Source organism: Eurosta solidaginis, chromosome 5, assembly GCF_040869045.1.
Source record: "Eurosta solidaginis isolate ZX-2024a chromosome 5, ASM4086904v1, whole genome shotgun sequence".
NCBI lineage: Eukaryota > Metazoa > Arthropoda > Insecta > Diptera > Tephritidae > Eurosta > Eurosta solidaginis.
Genome location: NC_090323.1, coordinates 1,423,991 through 1,435,719, shown reverse-complemented (window position 1 = coordinate 1,435,719; position 11,729 = coordinate 1,423,991). Strand labels below are relative to the sequence as shown.

General features: G+C 37.9%; 1 protein-coding gene across 4 annotated transcripts; it reads right to left on the bottom strand.

Annotated features, from left to right (window-relative positions):
* Positions 1 to 3,142: 3,142 nt before the first annotated feature.
* Positions 3,143 to 9,958, bottom strand: Duba (Deubiquitinating enzyme A). Of its 4 annotated transcripts, XM_067791406.1 has the most exons (10): positions 9,525 to 9,958; positions 9,380 to 9,434; positions 8,718 to 9,130; positions 6,942 to 7,006; positions 6,315 to 6,879; positions 6,102 to 6,258; positions 5,833 to 6,035; positions 5,137 to 5,732; positions 4,757 to 5,064; positions 3,143 to 4,684 (listed from the first exon to the last, which is right to left on the bottom strand). In XM_067791406.1, the coding sequence occupies exons 3-10, from the start codon at positions 8,901 to 8,903 to the stop codon at positions 4,581 to 4,583; spliced, it is 2,184 nt and encodes a 727-aa protein (XP_067647507.1). In that variant the 5' UTR covers positions 8,904 to 9,130; positions 9,380 to 9,434; positions 9,525 to 9,958; the 3' UTR covers positions 3,143 to 4,580. The 4 variants fall into 4 exon arrangements, with proteins under 4 accessions (XP_067647507.1, XP_067647505.1, XP_067647508.1 ...); XM_067791404.1 differs by lacking the exon at positions 9,380 to 9,434; XM_067791407.1 differs by lacking the exon at positions 9,380 to 9,434 and having other exon boundaries at positions 8,718 to 9,119.
* Between the last annotated feature and the right edge of the window lie 1,771 nt (positions 9,959 to 11,729).

The window sequence follows — 11,729 nt, the reverse complement described above, 5'->3', positions numbered from 1 at the left end:
GCGACTCCACTCCTGTAGAGTTCATAAGAACGTGTGGTCATTATTCGCCTTTGTTGCTGGGCGAACGAGATTTGTACCAAGCGAATGGGATTCGAACACAATATTTCATATAGCAGCTGTAATGCTATACGGATGGGTCAAACAGTGGGGCACATACTCTGCGACATTCCAGCGCACTATCGCAACAGATTTAAGTTTCTTGAAAAAGTATCTTCGAAGAGCTCAAACATGTTGGGATGTATAAAGCCGAATGCGACTCCACAGGGGCTTCTGAATATACGTCAATCCTATTACAATATTGTTTATTGGTTTATTCTCTCTGGCGCTGATTGGAGTCAAGAGTAGAATTGGCAATTTCAGATTTTTTTTAAACAATTTTATTTAGGCCTTCATATAAGCTCGGCCAGCGAGCCCATTCGATCTTCGGTTAAAGGCGCCCATCATCACTACCACCATTATGACTTTCATAAATTGCTTTTTTCTGAACTTTTGTGATCGCGTTGACTACAAATGCTGCTAATGAGCTCAAATGTAAACACTAATAGAAACAAGTTCCGAGCGCACTTTAAAGCATCTTGGGCATCATCTGCAGCTCTTATCTGTTCGTTAAAATATATAACACAATTCGCTCAATGCCTGACTGAAAACTATACCGGAATCTGTATGGTTTAATCGGGGACGGGCAATCCCCCATATAGGGGACGCGTAGCATGCAATCGGCTGGCCAATTGCTTTGTAAGTGGTAATGTCTTTTCCCCAAGTACTGCCAGCAAGAGATTTGAGGATTTTATTACGGCTCTGGATTTTCGGTACAATTGCGGCTGCATGCTCACCAAAATGTAGATCCTGATCAAACGTCACACCCAAGATTTTGGGGTTTAGGACAGTCTGTAACGTAGTGCCATCGACGTGGATGTTCAAAATGGTCGACACTTGGGACGTCGTGTTGTAAATAAGGTCGCGGAGGATTTAGTCGGTGATAATGCCAGGTTTCGCGAGGCGAAAAAACTGGAGAGATCAGGGAGGTAGCCGTTTATTCTGTTACAAAGCTCATCGATCTGTGGGCCTAGGCCTGTGGCCATTATTGTGCAGTCGTCGGCGTAGGAAACGATAGTAACTCCTTCTGATGGCGAAGGTAGCTTAGACATGTAGAAATTAAACAAAAGTGAGCATAGGACACCACCCTGTGGCACCCCTTGTTTAATTCTTCTTGGTTTTGATGTTTCGTTTCTAAATTGCACCGATGCCTGCCGACCACCCAGATAATTTGCGGTCCACCTTTTAAGACATGGGGGAGGGGTAGACCCTTCCAGGTCTTGCAGTGACGTGCCATGGTTGACCGTATCGAAAGCTTTTGATAGGTCTAGCGCAACGAGTACTGTTCTATGGTGGGGGTTTTGATTTAAACCGCAATTTATCTGGGTGCTAATGGCATTTAGCGCGGTGGTGGTGCTATGGAGTTTTCTGAAGCCATGCTGATGACAGGCTAGCTGCAAATTTGCTTTGAAGTAAGTAGGGGAGCAAAATGGCTTCAAGCGTATTGGCTACTGGCGATAGGAGAGATATCGGGCGATACGATTCTCCTATGTTAGCTGGTTTCCCAGGACCACCTTGGCCATTTTCCATTTTTTGGGAATAACAAAGGTGGAAAGAGACAGGTTGAGGGGTCGTAGGACATCGCCATGCTAAAAATATCAGTTATTTGCACGGAAAAATGATTTTTAGTTGGTATTAGCCTTCATCTATGTTGTGAAGCAGTTTGCACGTTGTTGGTTCGACTGCAGGGTAGCTAAGCTAAGGTACGAATAAATTCATTCATAATTGGATCCAAGTCAAAATTGTAGTCTGTTTAGATAGATAGATGATTGGTGTGTATTGTTATTTACATCAATATGTTAGTACAAAGACGTATTGTATATTTAAGCTATCTTATCTATGGAAATTGTTATTTCAATTACTCGAGCTTTACGTTTTTCATTGGCGTTGATTAAAAACGGCCGATGTTCCCAACAAAATGTTAATTCAATTATGGCAAGTTCTCAAATGGATATCAACTTGAAAATTAACTTTTGAGAAGAGTTTAAGAAAAAAGGTTAGTATATATTCCCAAAAAAACAACAGAACGAAAACTTTCAATTGTTGGAGAAAGTGTTGAGAACTGATTTTCGGTGTTTTTTATCATTTGACGCTCAAAATTTTCTCAAAAGATAATTTTCAGCCTGTGTAGGTATATTGACCCCTCTCTTTTTCGATTCCATTTCGTGCCGGTCATGTTGGAGAAGACTTAGAGAAAATGAAATTTGTCAATTTGGGAAGCAGGGAGAATCAAGCATTGAAATGCTTTCGTTTGTTAAGATGACTTATAGTTTAAGAACGCTAACAACGGTTATTTAAGATACTATGTTCAAGAGCTAACGCTTGAAATTGAAGAATGGTATTTGTACTGAAATGCACCTCAAATTGATACTCAGCAGAAATTTGTATGAGTTGAGTATTTTTGCATAAACACTAACGGATACTCAATATATTTATAACGAGATAGTTTGAGTAGAGGAACTAACTCGTTCAGAAATACCATCAGTTACCTCCATTTGGTGAGCCTCCTCATTGCGATATATAGAAAAGGTCGTTGTTGTTAATATGATTTTGGGTGTATGTATTCGGAAGCTACCTGAAGAAGTCACGACGGACCTTAGCCGGTTAGAGGGCTATGAATAACCGTGGCAGGTAAGCGTGTTGTAAGAGGCGACTAGAATATCCAGATGATTTAATGTGTTGTGTAGCGCATGCCACCGCAATTTATACCTTCTCCAACCCAATTGTCAACCTCACCAACCCGTGAGATATCCTGTTTCTTTAGCAGGCGAGGCTCTGCCGACCCTAAATTCCTCATGGAACTAGGTAGCGCGTTGGCCTAGAAGGTTGAATGTGGCCATACTAAATCGTTCCCGAGATGGTCGCAACGTATGGGATCTATATCCAGCTAAGGACCGTCAACATTTATAACACTCTCCAAAACTTCGGGAAGTATCTTTCTCGTTAAAACAATAGCAAAAACAACAGGTACACGACAGACAAGCTATGTTGTCATATTAACAAACTTCGAACCCTCTAGGACAAAGAACTAATTTAGTAAAAAATATTTGCTTACGAATTCTGAAACATTTTTATTTCAATAAAGCCTTAATAATAATTTTCTTGTCTTTAATAACGAATAACTGACGAACGCATTTCAATGATTTCATACAAATTTTTAAGCTTTAATACTTAAAACTATAAATTATTCAAGTAAATAAAAAAATATAGGTTAGGTTATATATTAGAAAAAACGTATCACGTATGAACGTATGCAAGTATATATATATATTAATTCTTATGATACACCTTGTAAATTTTGCAAATGCCGTGAATGAAGCAATCCTTTGTAAAAAATTCATGGATACCAGCAAGATGTTAGAAAGGTTTTGGCTGGAAATACATATGTAATCCAGGCCATTTTTGGACATGCATTAAGTTGTAAGTTTCACAATTCTTTTCCCATAAGATTACACACTATGCTTATTTGAAAAAGTATAGATTTATAAATTATTTACTGCATAAAAAAAATTCACTCGAAATGTTTCTTCAAATGTATCTAATTCAAAATAAGATTTTGCACTTTCCAATAAAAATTCAAACTTTAATTGCGGTATTTACGTGAGCCTGTTTATCAGCCTATCTGCCTATGGGCTCATATTTTTCACACAGTTTGCAAAGAAAATAAACTAGTGAAATATTTTTTTTAGCCAAAAAAATTGATAACCAACGGGCGAGAATACCCCAAACGTTATATAAAAGGCTAGTAGTAAGAGGCAGACAATTTTTTTCAGTCGAGGAAAGACAACAATTTATATGTTATAAAAGATAGTTCATATTATTTATTAATGAGTTTTCTACTTTTTGATGTCTTTTTTGGTAAGCATCTTTCTACGATTCAATTAATATGCCTGCTTTACTGCCATCATTTTATATCGTCGCCCTATTGCCTGGAGCATGAATGTTGTCTGTTGTGGAAAAATCGCTACATTTTCCTAAATAATGAAAATAAGTTTGAAATAAGTGTAGCTTCCTCTTTAGCATATTATTCAGATTATAAAGAGCATTCAATAGTTAAACCAGTGAACATAATAGCTTAACAACGAGAAAATTTACATTCATGCATTTGTCAAGAGGGCGGCGCTAAAATGCCTTCACTTATCTACTAAACAAATATTATATGTATTATTTTAACAAAAAAGTAATATTTAATCAAATCGTTTCAGTTTCGTAGCTGTGTGTATGAAAATGTCATAACATTTATTTCGAAATAAATACATTGCTTAGGAATAGTTACAATAGCAAATAATTCCTTTATCGGATTTTATATGCTTTCTTTTAGTTTTTAGCGTTCGAATTTAATTGTCCACCAAATATAACTTTTATTTTCTGGTGCACACTCTAATTTTTATCTAAGTATTTATTATTAATATATGTTGTTGCTTTTTCTCTGTTGAAATAACTGTTAACGTCAACTTGGAACGGCACTGCTCTACAGCATAAATTTATGGCCCAAACAAATACTTTCTCTTTTGGTCTTCAATATAATCTTGAGTAGACAATTGTATAGCGCGTTGAAGCATTTCGGATTCACTTAATTGGCCAAAACCTATATGAACATTGGTTTAGTTCGAAAATTACCACAAACTCATAAACTAATAAAGTCAGAAGTTTTACTTACCATCTGCGGCATATGAAGCTTCCAAGAGATCTTGATAAAAGTTTGATGTTTCTACCTTGTTTATAGATGAAGTGGGTTTTTCTGGTGACGACAATAACGATGGCAAATTACGCTTCGATGTAGAAGCTGACAGTGTGTCTACAAAGTTATCGGCCATCTTCCCCAAATTTTCTTCAGGTGATGAAGTATTTGATTTCTTGGAAGTGCAAGGTTGTTGATCGCCTTCTGGAGTATGCGGTCTAGATTTTGAACGCAACAAAGGTGATCCACCTTCATATTTTGGACTTTTTGCAATATTTTGCACATCGCTACAAAAAAATTTTCAATAATTGAGTTATTATACTTAATTTGTTTATGTTTATATACATAAAAATCTTTACCTTTTAGCTTCACCTAATTTGGGTTCACGGCGCCGTTTTTTTCCAGAAGTTCTTACGTTCGTATTACGCTTTTTCGATTTTAAACTGCCAATGCTGTTATTACCATTATTTGCTCCTGTTGAGCTGGTACTGCTCATATCCGTATCATCACTGTCATGCTCCCAATCAGCACTCGAATGGGGTGGTGTGTTGTTTTTCCTTAGATTATGTGCAAAACCACTCAGGGACTTTGGTGACAAACCAATCATAGCAGATGATGTACTGGCATTTTTGTTAAAAAGTTCAGCGGTACCTGCTTCACCACTTAGATTGTGGTCATAGATGTTGTTCGACGTTGTTGCAGTATGTGTTGAACTACCGCCTACATCGGGTTGTGTTACGTTGATACCTCCACAAGAATATTTAGAGGGCGAAGCCTCGCTATCTGAGGCAACTTCAGCCGATGTCACAGTCGCCGAAGAGGTTGCTGCAGTAGCACGTTTTTTCTGTAAATTTTCCCGGCACCATTGTAAATAGGACTCGCGTGCAATTTGTTCTTCTATAGCTTCATTTGTAGCTTCCCAATCCGTCGTTTTCAATTTATCCTCAAACATTGTCTGTAATTATATTAGGAACTCATAATTAAATTAAATAATATATAAACCCAAATGAAAACTCTATATTGCGTTTTAAAGAGAAAAACTATCAAAATATCACCTGCTCAATTTCCATTTGCTCACTCAAAACCATAGCTTCCTTAGTTGGCAATTCGGGTTTATATCCAGCTAAACCCAAACCCACTCCAACTGTTGGTTCATATGGATCAATAATGGCATTATAATGTGAGCCATGTTGGTATGATAAACGTAAAGGTGCATATCCTTTGTTCATTTGTTCGGAATTAAATATATTGATGGGAGCTATATGTAAAAATTAACATTTGAGATGTAAATGCGACACAATGAGTTTACAAAAATAACACGCACTTGGTTTGTATGAATAAACCTCTACAGGACGATTATATATTTCTGAAATGGCTTGAATTTCAATATGATTTCCATGTGCATCCTTTCGTCTTTTTCGCTTAATATAACTGTTAATGTCTTCAGTGACAAATTGTGAAAAGTAGTCACGATTTTTGTACTGAAAAAAGGCAAGTTATTGTACAGCACGAACTAATAGTTTTAACAATGCCTTACCAGGTAATCCATCGTGTGCTGCCGCACAATATCATGCATTTCTTCATCGCCATATATTTGCAAGGAAATTGAACGAAATAGGCATGCGCCATCTTCTTCAACTGGTCGTAATTCATATCCACGCTGAGCCATACATTTTTCAAATTGTGCATCGCGTTGCCGCCACTCATCAGCGGTAATTGCGGCTTCTTTTGGATACAAATGCTCATCGCCACTATTGTAACCAGAATAAGCTTCTTCGACTGCTTTAAGTAAATTAGCGGCAACTTGTGCCACCGACGATGATGACTTTGGGCTCTGACAACCTAGTACAACAGGTATACCACTCAGATGATCAGGTGAGTTGCCGCCTGAGCCACTAACATGTACTGGACTCTTGCCGCTACTAGGACTGCTAATAACATTATTGGTTAAAGCTGTGGCTGCAGGTACACCACAATGTGCCAGTGGGCTATTACATTTATTGGAAATTGTGCCAGTTGGAATAATTCCAGTTACACGTTTTTCTCGTTCAGTGCGATCACGTTTATGGTGATCATGATGATCGCGACGTTTAGATCGCGAGCTATTTTCATCCAGAAAAAAAAAAAATCAAAACAAAGAAAATTAAGATGAAATTCAGGCTACCTTTTATGTGGACTACGGCGATGACGCGTTAACTCTTCGAAGCCATCAACTCGACGTTGGGGACTCTGTGAATATTGATAAAAATTTATGCTGGCCTACAAAATAAATACATATTACGGATATTCAGAATATTGTCTCCGGTTTTGCATTTTGGTGAAGCGTATTTTTCAGATTTTTTGTTTTTGCTGATTCTGGTGGGGAACAAAATTTAAATATACTTAGCTTAAACAGAAGTGGAGAATGGATACCAACCTCTGGCATACTTGTTTAATTTCTCTTTAATTTACAGCTGGCGTAAGCAGCCAATTGCAATGGCCATTTTAGCGATCTTTTTCACGACAAGGACGGGGCAGATTACAGCATTTTTGGACAGCAGATGTCAGAACTATTGGACACTGGATGGCTATTAGCTAGCAGATACCCAATTTATTGGATGTGACGTTTGATGGCATTCATACGTGCCATGTACCACAATTGCATCTAAACTACAGAACCGCTTACCTTTCGCCGACACAAGCATTTGTAATACTTCCATATTGCTACGACAGGCTGGATAGACTAATAAACATCAGAGTGCCGGCGTATTTGTTGTTGTTGTTGTAGCGATAAGGTTACTCCTCGAAGGCTTTGGGGAGTGTTATCGATGTGATGGTCCTTTGTCGGATATAGATCCGGAACGCTCCGGTAACACAGCTCCATTAAGGTGCTAGCCCGACCATCTCGGGAACGATTTATATGGTCACATTAAACCTTCAGGCCATCCCTCCCTCTCCACCCCCAAGTTCCATGAGGAGCTTGGGGTCGCAAAAGCCTCGTCTGTTAGTGAAACGGGATTCGCCGCTCGAAGGTGAGGTTGACAATTGGGTTTGGAGAAGCTATATATTGCGCTGGCAACCTGAAAAGGTCGCGCTACACAACCCCTTCAATCTGGTATTTTAGTCGCTTCTTATGACAGGCATACCTACCGCGGGTATATTCTACCCCCTAACCCGCTGGGGGTTCATATTGATGTTCGAATGTGTTTGTTTTAGATAAGGGAATGTTTCTAAATTTAAATTTTTCTTGCCCCACCTATACTGCTACATAATCACAAAAATTGTGTAGCCTTGAATTCAAATTCAAAGCTCACAGCATAGCGACTGCTCTTTCCAAAACGCCCATCTAAGGAAACTTTCGAATAACGCCCTATTTCAGATTTTGATTCAAAAACACCCTATCTCAGAATCAAATTCATTTTGACATTAGCTGGTGTGTTTATGAAACCAATTCTAAGATGGGCGTTCTTCCACCGAATTCTGACATAGGGCGTTTTTGTTTTCTTAGCTCCCGGTAAAGGATATCAATGACAATTCGTGAGTGTACCACCTCCAATAAAACAACAATAATGCAAGCAACTTTAGGACCTTTGAGTCGTCTCACCTTGTTTATCTGTTGTCCAAATACGTACCCCTAATTAGAGGTTAAGAGATATTGACCAAGATATATAGACTCATGGTTTGCTGGTATCCCCATATCAGTAGCTAGGCGACTGTTTTCCGTTTTCATATTCGGCAAGGAGTGACTAAAGGGTGAAGATCTTCGTTAGAAAGCTTTATTCAGCCTACACTATTGAAAATCTTTCCTGGATACTTTTGCCACAAAAAAAAAGATTATAAAACTTAAAAAACCGCTAAATAAATTTATCAATTGTGTTGGAAAGTTACTTACCATAAATTTGCAATACTGGCAAAACCAAGAGTCTGAACTACCCTATTGTATTTTTTGTTTGATACTTACTTGCCCACCTCTGGCTAAGACATGTGAACCAGTTGTGCGTCCACTGGTTTGGCCGTGAGCACTTGCCTGGTCTCCCACATTGTGGCCATGGACAAGTACGTGACCATGAGGATGATTATGGGATTCCTTTTTGTCGTCCGAACTTATACGTTTCTGTGCTGGTGCAATCACCGGTTTGATAGTCATAGTTTCGAAATATTATACAATCAATCTATATTTAAACAGAGGCTTTTCCCAGTTTCCACACTTTTTCAGTTTCAGCAAGTTTTGATGTTGACTACGTAATAGTGCCGATGTTTTTGTTATTGTAGTCGCGATCAATGCACTTTAGTACTTCCGTTGGTTCACAATTCTGTTAGGTATATGTCTCTTTGTTTGTATTTCAATCTTTCTATTTCACACCTAACCCGAAGCTACGTCAAAGAGGATTGATATAATAAGAGACGACGTCACTTCATACTTTTTGTGAAATTTATTTGTAAAGTCCCATTTGAAGGGTAATTTTAAATTGCTTCTGCAGATTTTCATGAGGTATTTTTGATTGTTTTAAGGGATTATATTAATTAAACAATTCATCCTCTTTCCAACGATTACAATATATATTAATATAAACTTCTTAAAAATGTGTAGAAGGTAATTTCTAATACCCGCCAATCACGTACATTACAAATGAAAATCGAACTGATCTCTTATTATATCAATCCTCTTTGGCTCCGTCTACGTTTCATAAAAAAATATTAACCAAATCTATTATTGGTTGAAAATATTTGAGAGTATATGCTGATTTATTATAGTTAATTTGAGTACCTTTTTCAGACAAAACACTCCTTCGATTTTTTTGTTCACAGGTGCTACGAAATGAGACTTCTCATCAAAGCAATTCAAGTTTCTCTGATTCACACTGCGTCACTGTTTTAGTGGGCAGTGCGTCACACACACTGGGTTTAACACAATTTCAATCCTATACAATTTCACAAATCAGATTATTTTGTCCTTCAAACGCACTGGGAGTACGAGTGAATATCTTTGAGCTTTAAATAACACTTTTAATAGAATATTATGGAAAATAAAATTTTATCGCGACTTGCTTAGTTTTGTTGGGTTTTCCTTTTCTTTCTTTCGTCATATGTGTATAAGTAGGACTGTTCCGTTCTCTGAACGAAGGCACAAGTGGTTGCCCACAGTTGCCCAGAAGCAGAGCTCTATGTACGGCAATGAACGGTATTTGGGGGTCTTGTGTGATTTCAGGTTCTCAGTTTATCAGAGGCAATAACTTTTGTTTTGCTTGTACATTCCTACGCATATGACTGATCAGCGCTTCCAGCCTGTTAAAAATATATATTTTCGCAAGGCGAATTTAATACAAGGTGGTGTTTTCAGATCAAGGCGAATCCATATCAGGTGGTGACAAAGCGAATTCAATCAATTCGCCGGCCAGAAGAATGTAAAGTCAAAGGAAAATTTTCATTGATTTCGATTAACTGGCATATTGGAGTGCAAGGCGTTGTATGGAAAATAAAAATAATCGAGAAGAAGCAAACAGCTGTTTGGATGTTGTTGTTGTTGTAGCGATTAGGTTACTCCCCGAAGGCTTTGGGGAGTGTTATCGATGTGATGGTCCTTTGTCGGATACAGATCCGATACGCTCCGGTAACACAGCACCATTAAGGTGCTGGCCCGACCATCTCGGGAACGATTTATATGGCCACATTGAACCTTCAGGCCATCCCTCCCTCCCCACCACCAAGTTCCATGCGGAGCTTGGGGTAGCCAGAGCCTCGTCTGTTAGTGAAACGGGATTCGCCGCTCGAAGGTGAGGTTGACAATTGGGTTGGAGAAGCTATATGTTGCGCTACACAACCCCTTGAATCCCAGCTGTTAACAACACCTGGTACTGAATTCACCTTTTATCTGATCATCCGATTGCTTATTCTTGATAATTTGCAATGCACATTGTTTTTGACATGACATTCGTCTGCACGGCGAATTGTGTTGAATTCGCTTTTCAATTGTACAGTTTTTGTTTTTGCAATATAAAGGTCACAAATTCACACACATAAGATTGTGCATTCACGAGTTAAAATCATAAATAAAATAAATAATTCCATCATGTATAAAGGTCACCATACCAGGTGGTGACTTAGCGAATTCAAAAAGTTGACCATGCCGAAGAATGTCAAGTCAAAAGAAAATTTTCATTTATTTCGATTAACTGACATATTGTCGTACAAGGCCAAGGCGAATTCAGTACCAGTTGTTGTTATCCTAACAGCTGATTGCTTATTCTTGATAATTTTCCATACAACGTCCAGTACAACAATTTGTCAGTTAATCGAAATATAAGGAAATTTTACTTTGACTTGATATACTGCTGCACGGCGAATTGCTTGAATTCCTTTTGCCACCACCTGGTACTGAATTCGCCTTGATATAGGTACTCCTTGTGGATTAATCAACAATGTGACAAAACTTCTATCATTAGCCATTCAGGGCAAAATGGGAGTTATCGGTACACAAATGACCCAGCACCTAAATTGACCAAGCAAGATTTTCTAAACTCTTATTTGCATTATATAGGTACCTATTTTTAGATTTGACCTAGGGTTCCATGTAGCTTGGTTCAAGATATATACACAAATTGACCGTAGTTATCGATAAACCGATTAACCGAGGCACCGCCTTAAGGTGTAATTAATGGTGACTTATAACCATAACCAGGTAAAAGAGCTGACGAACATACCTTATGGAAATCAATGCAATCGATTTATGGTGCCATACCATAACGCTAACACCATAACCATACCATAGCCAACCTAAAAATATTTGAGTTGGTGAATTTAATAACTTTTTGTATGTTTTATTCATTGTTTTGAATACGTTATGACTAAGAGACTTATCTTTTGTTTAATATGTTTGTAATTTTTTGCGATTTTATTTTAATGAAATTTTAACGATTTTTAGGTTAAGGCACCATTAATCGATAACTTGGTTATGTATATGGTTACGACTATG

What these genes read in the sequence shown, in the direction of transcription:
- Duba (XM_067791406.1), bottom strand. Translation starts at nt 8,903, where the DNA reads ATGACTATCAAACCGGTGATTGCACCAGCACAGAAACGTATAAGTTCG. An exon ending in GGTTTATTCATACAAACCAA is followed by an intron (nt 6,036 to 6,101) that starts GTGCGTGTTATT and finishes TTTTACATATAG; the next exon opens with CTCCCATCAATATATTTAAT. An exon ending in AGCTTCATATGCCGCAGATG is followed by an intron (nt 4,685 to 4,756) that starts GTAAGTAAAACT and finishes ATGTTCATATAG; the next exon opens with GTTTTGGCCAATTAAGTGAA.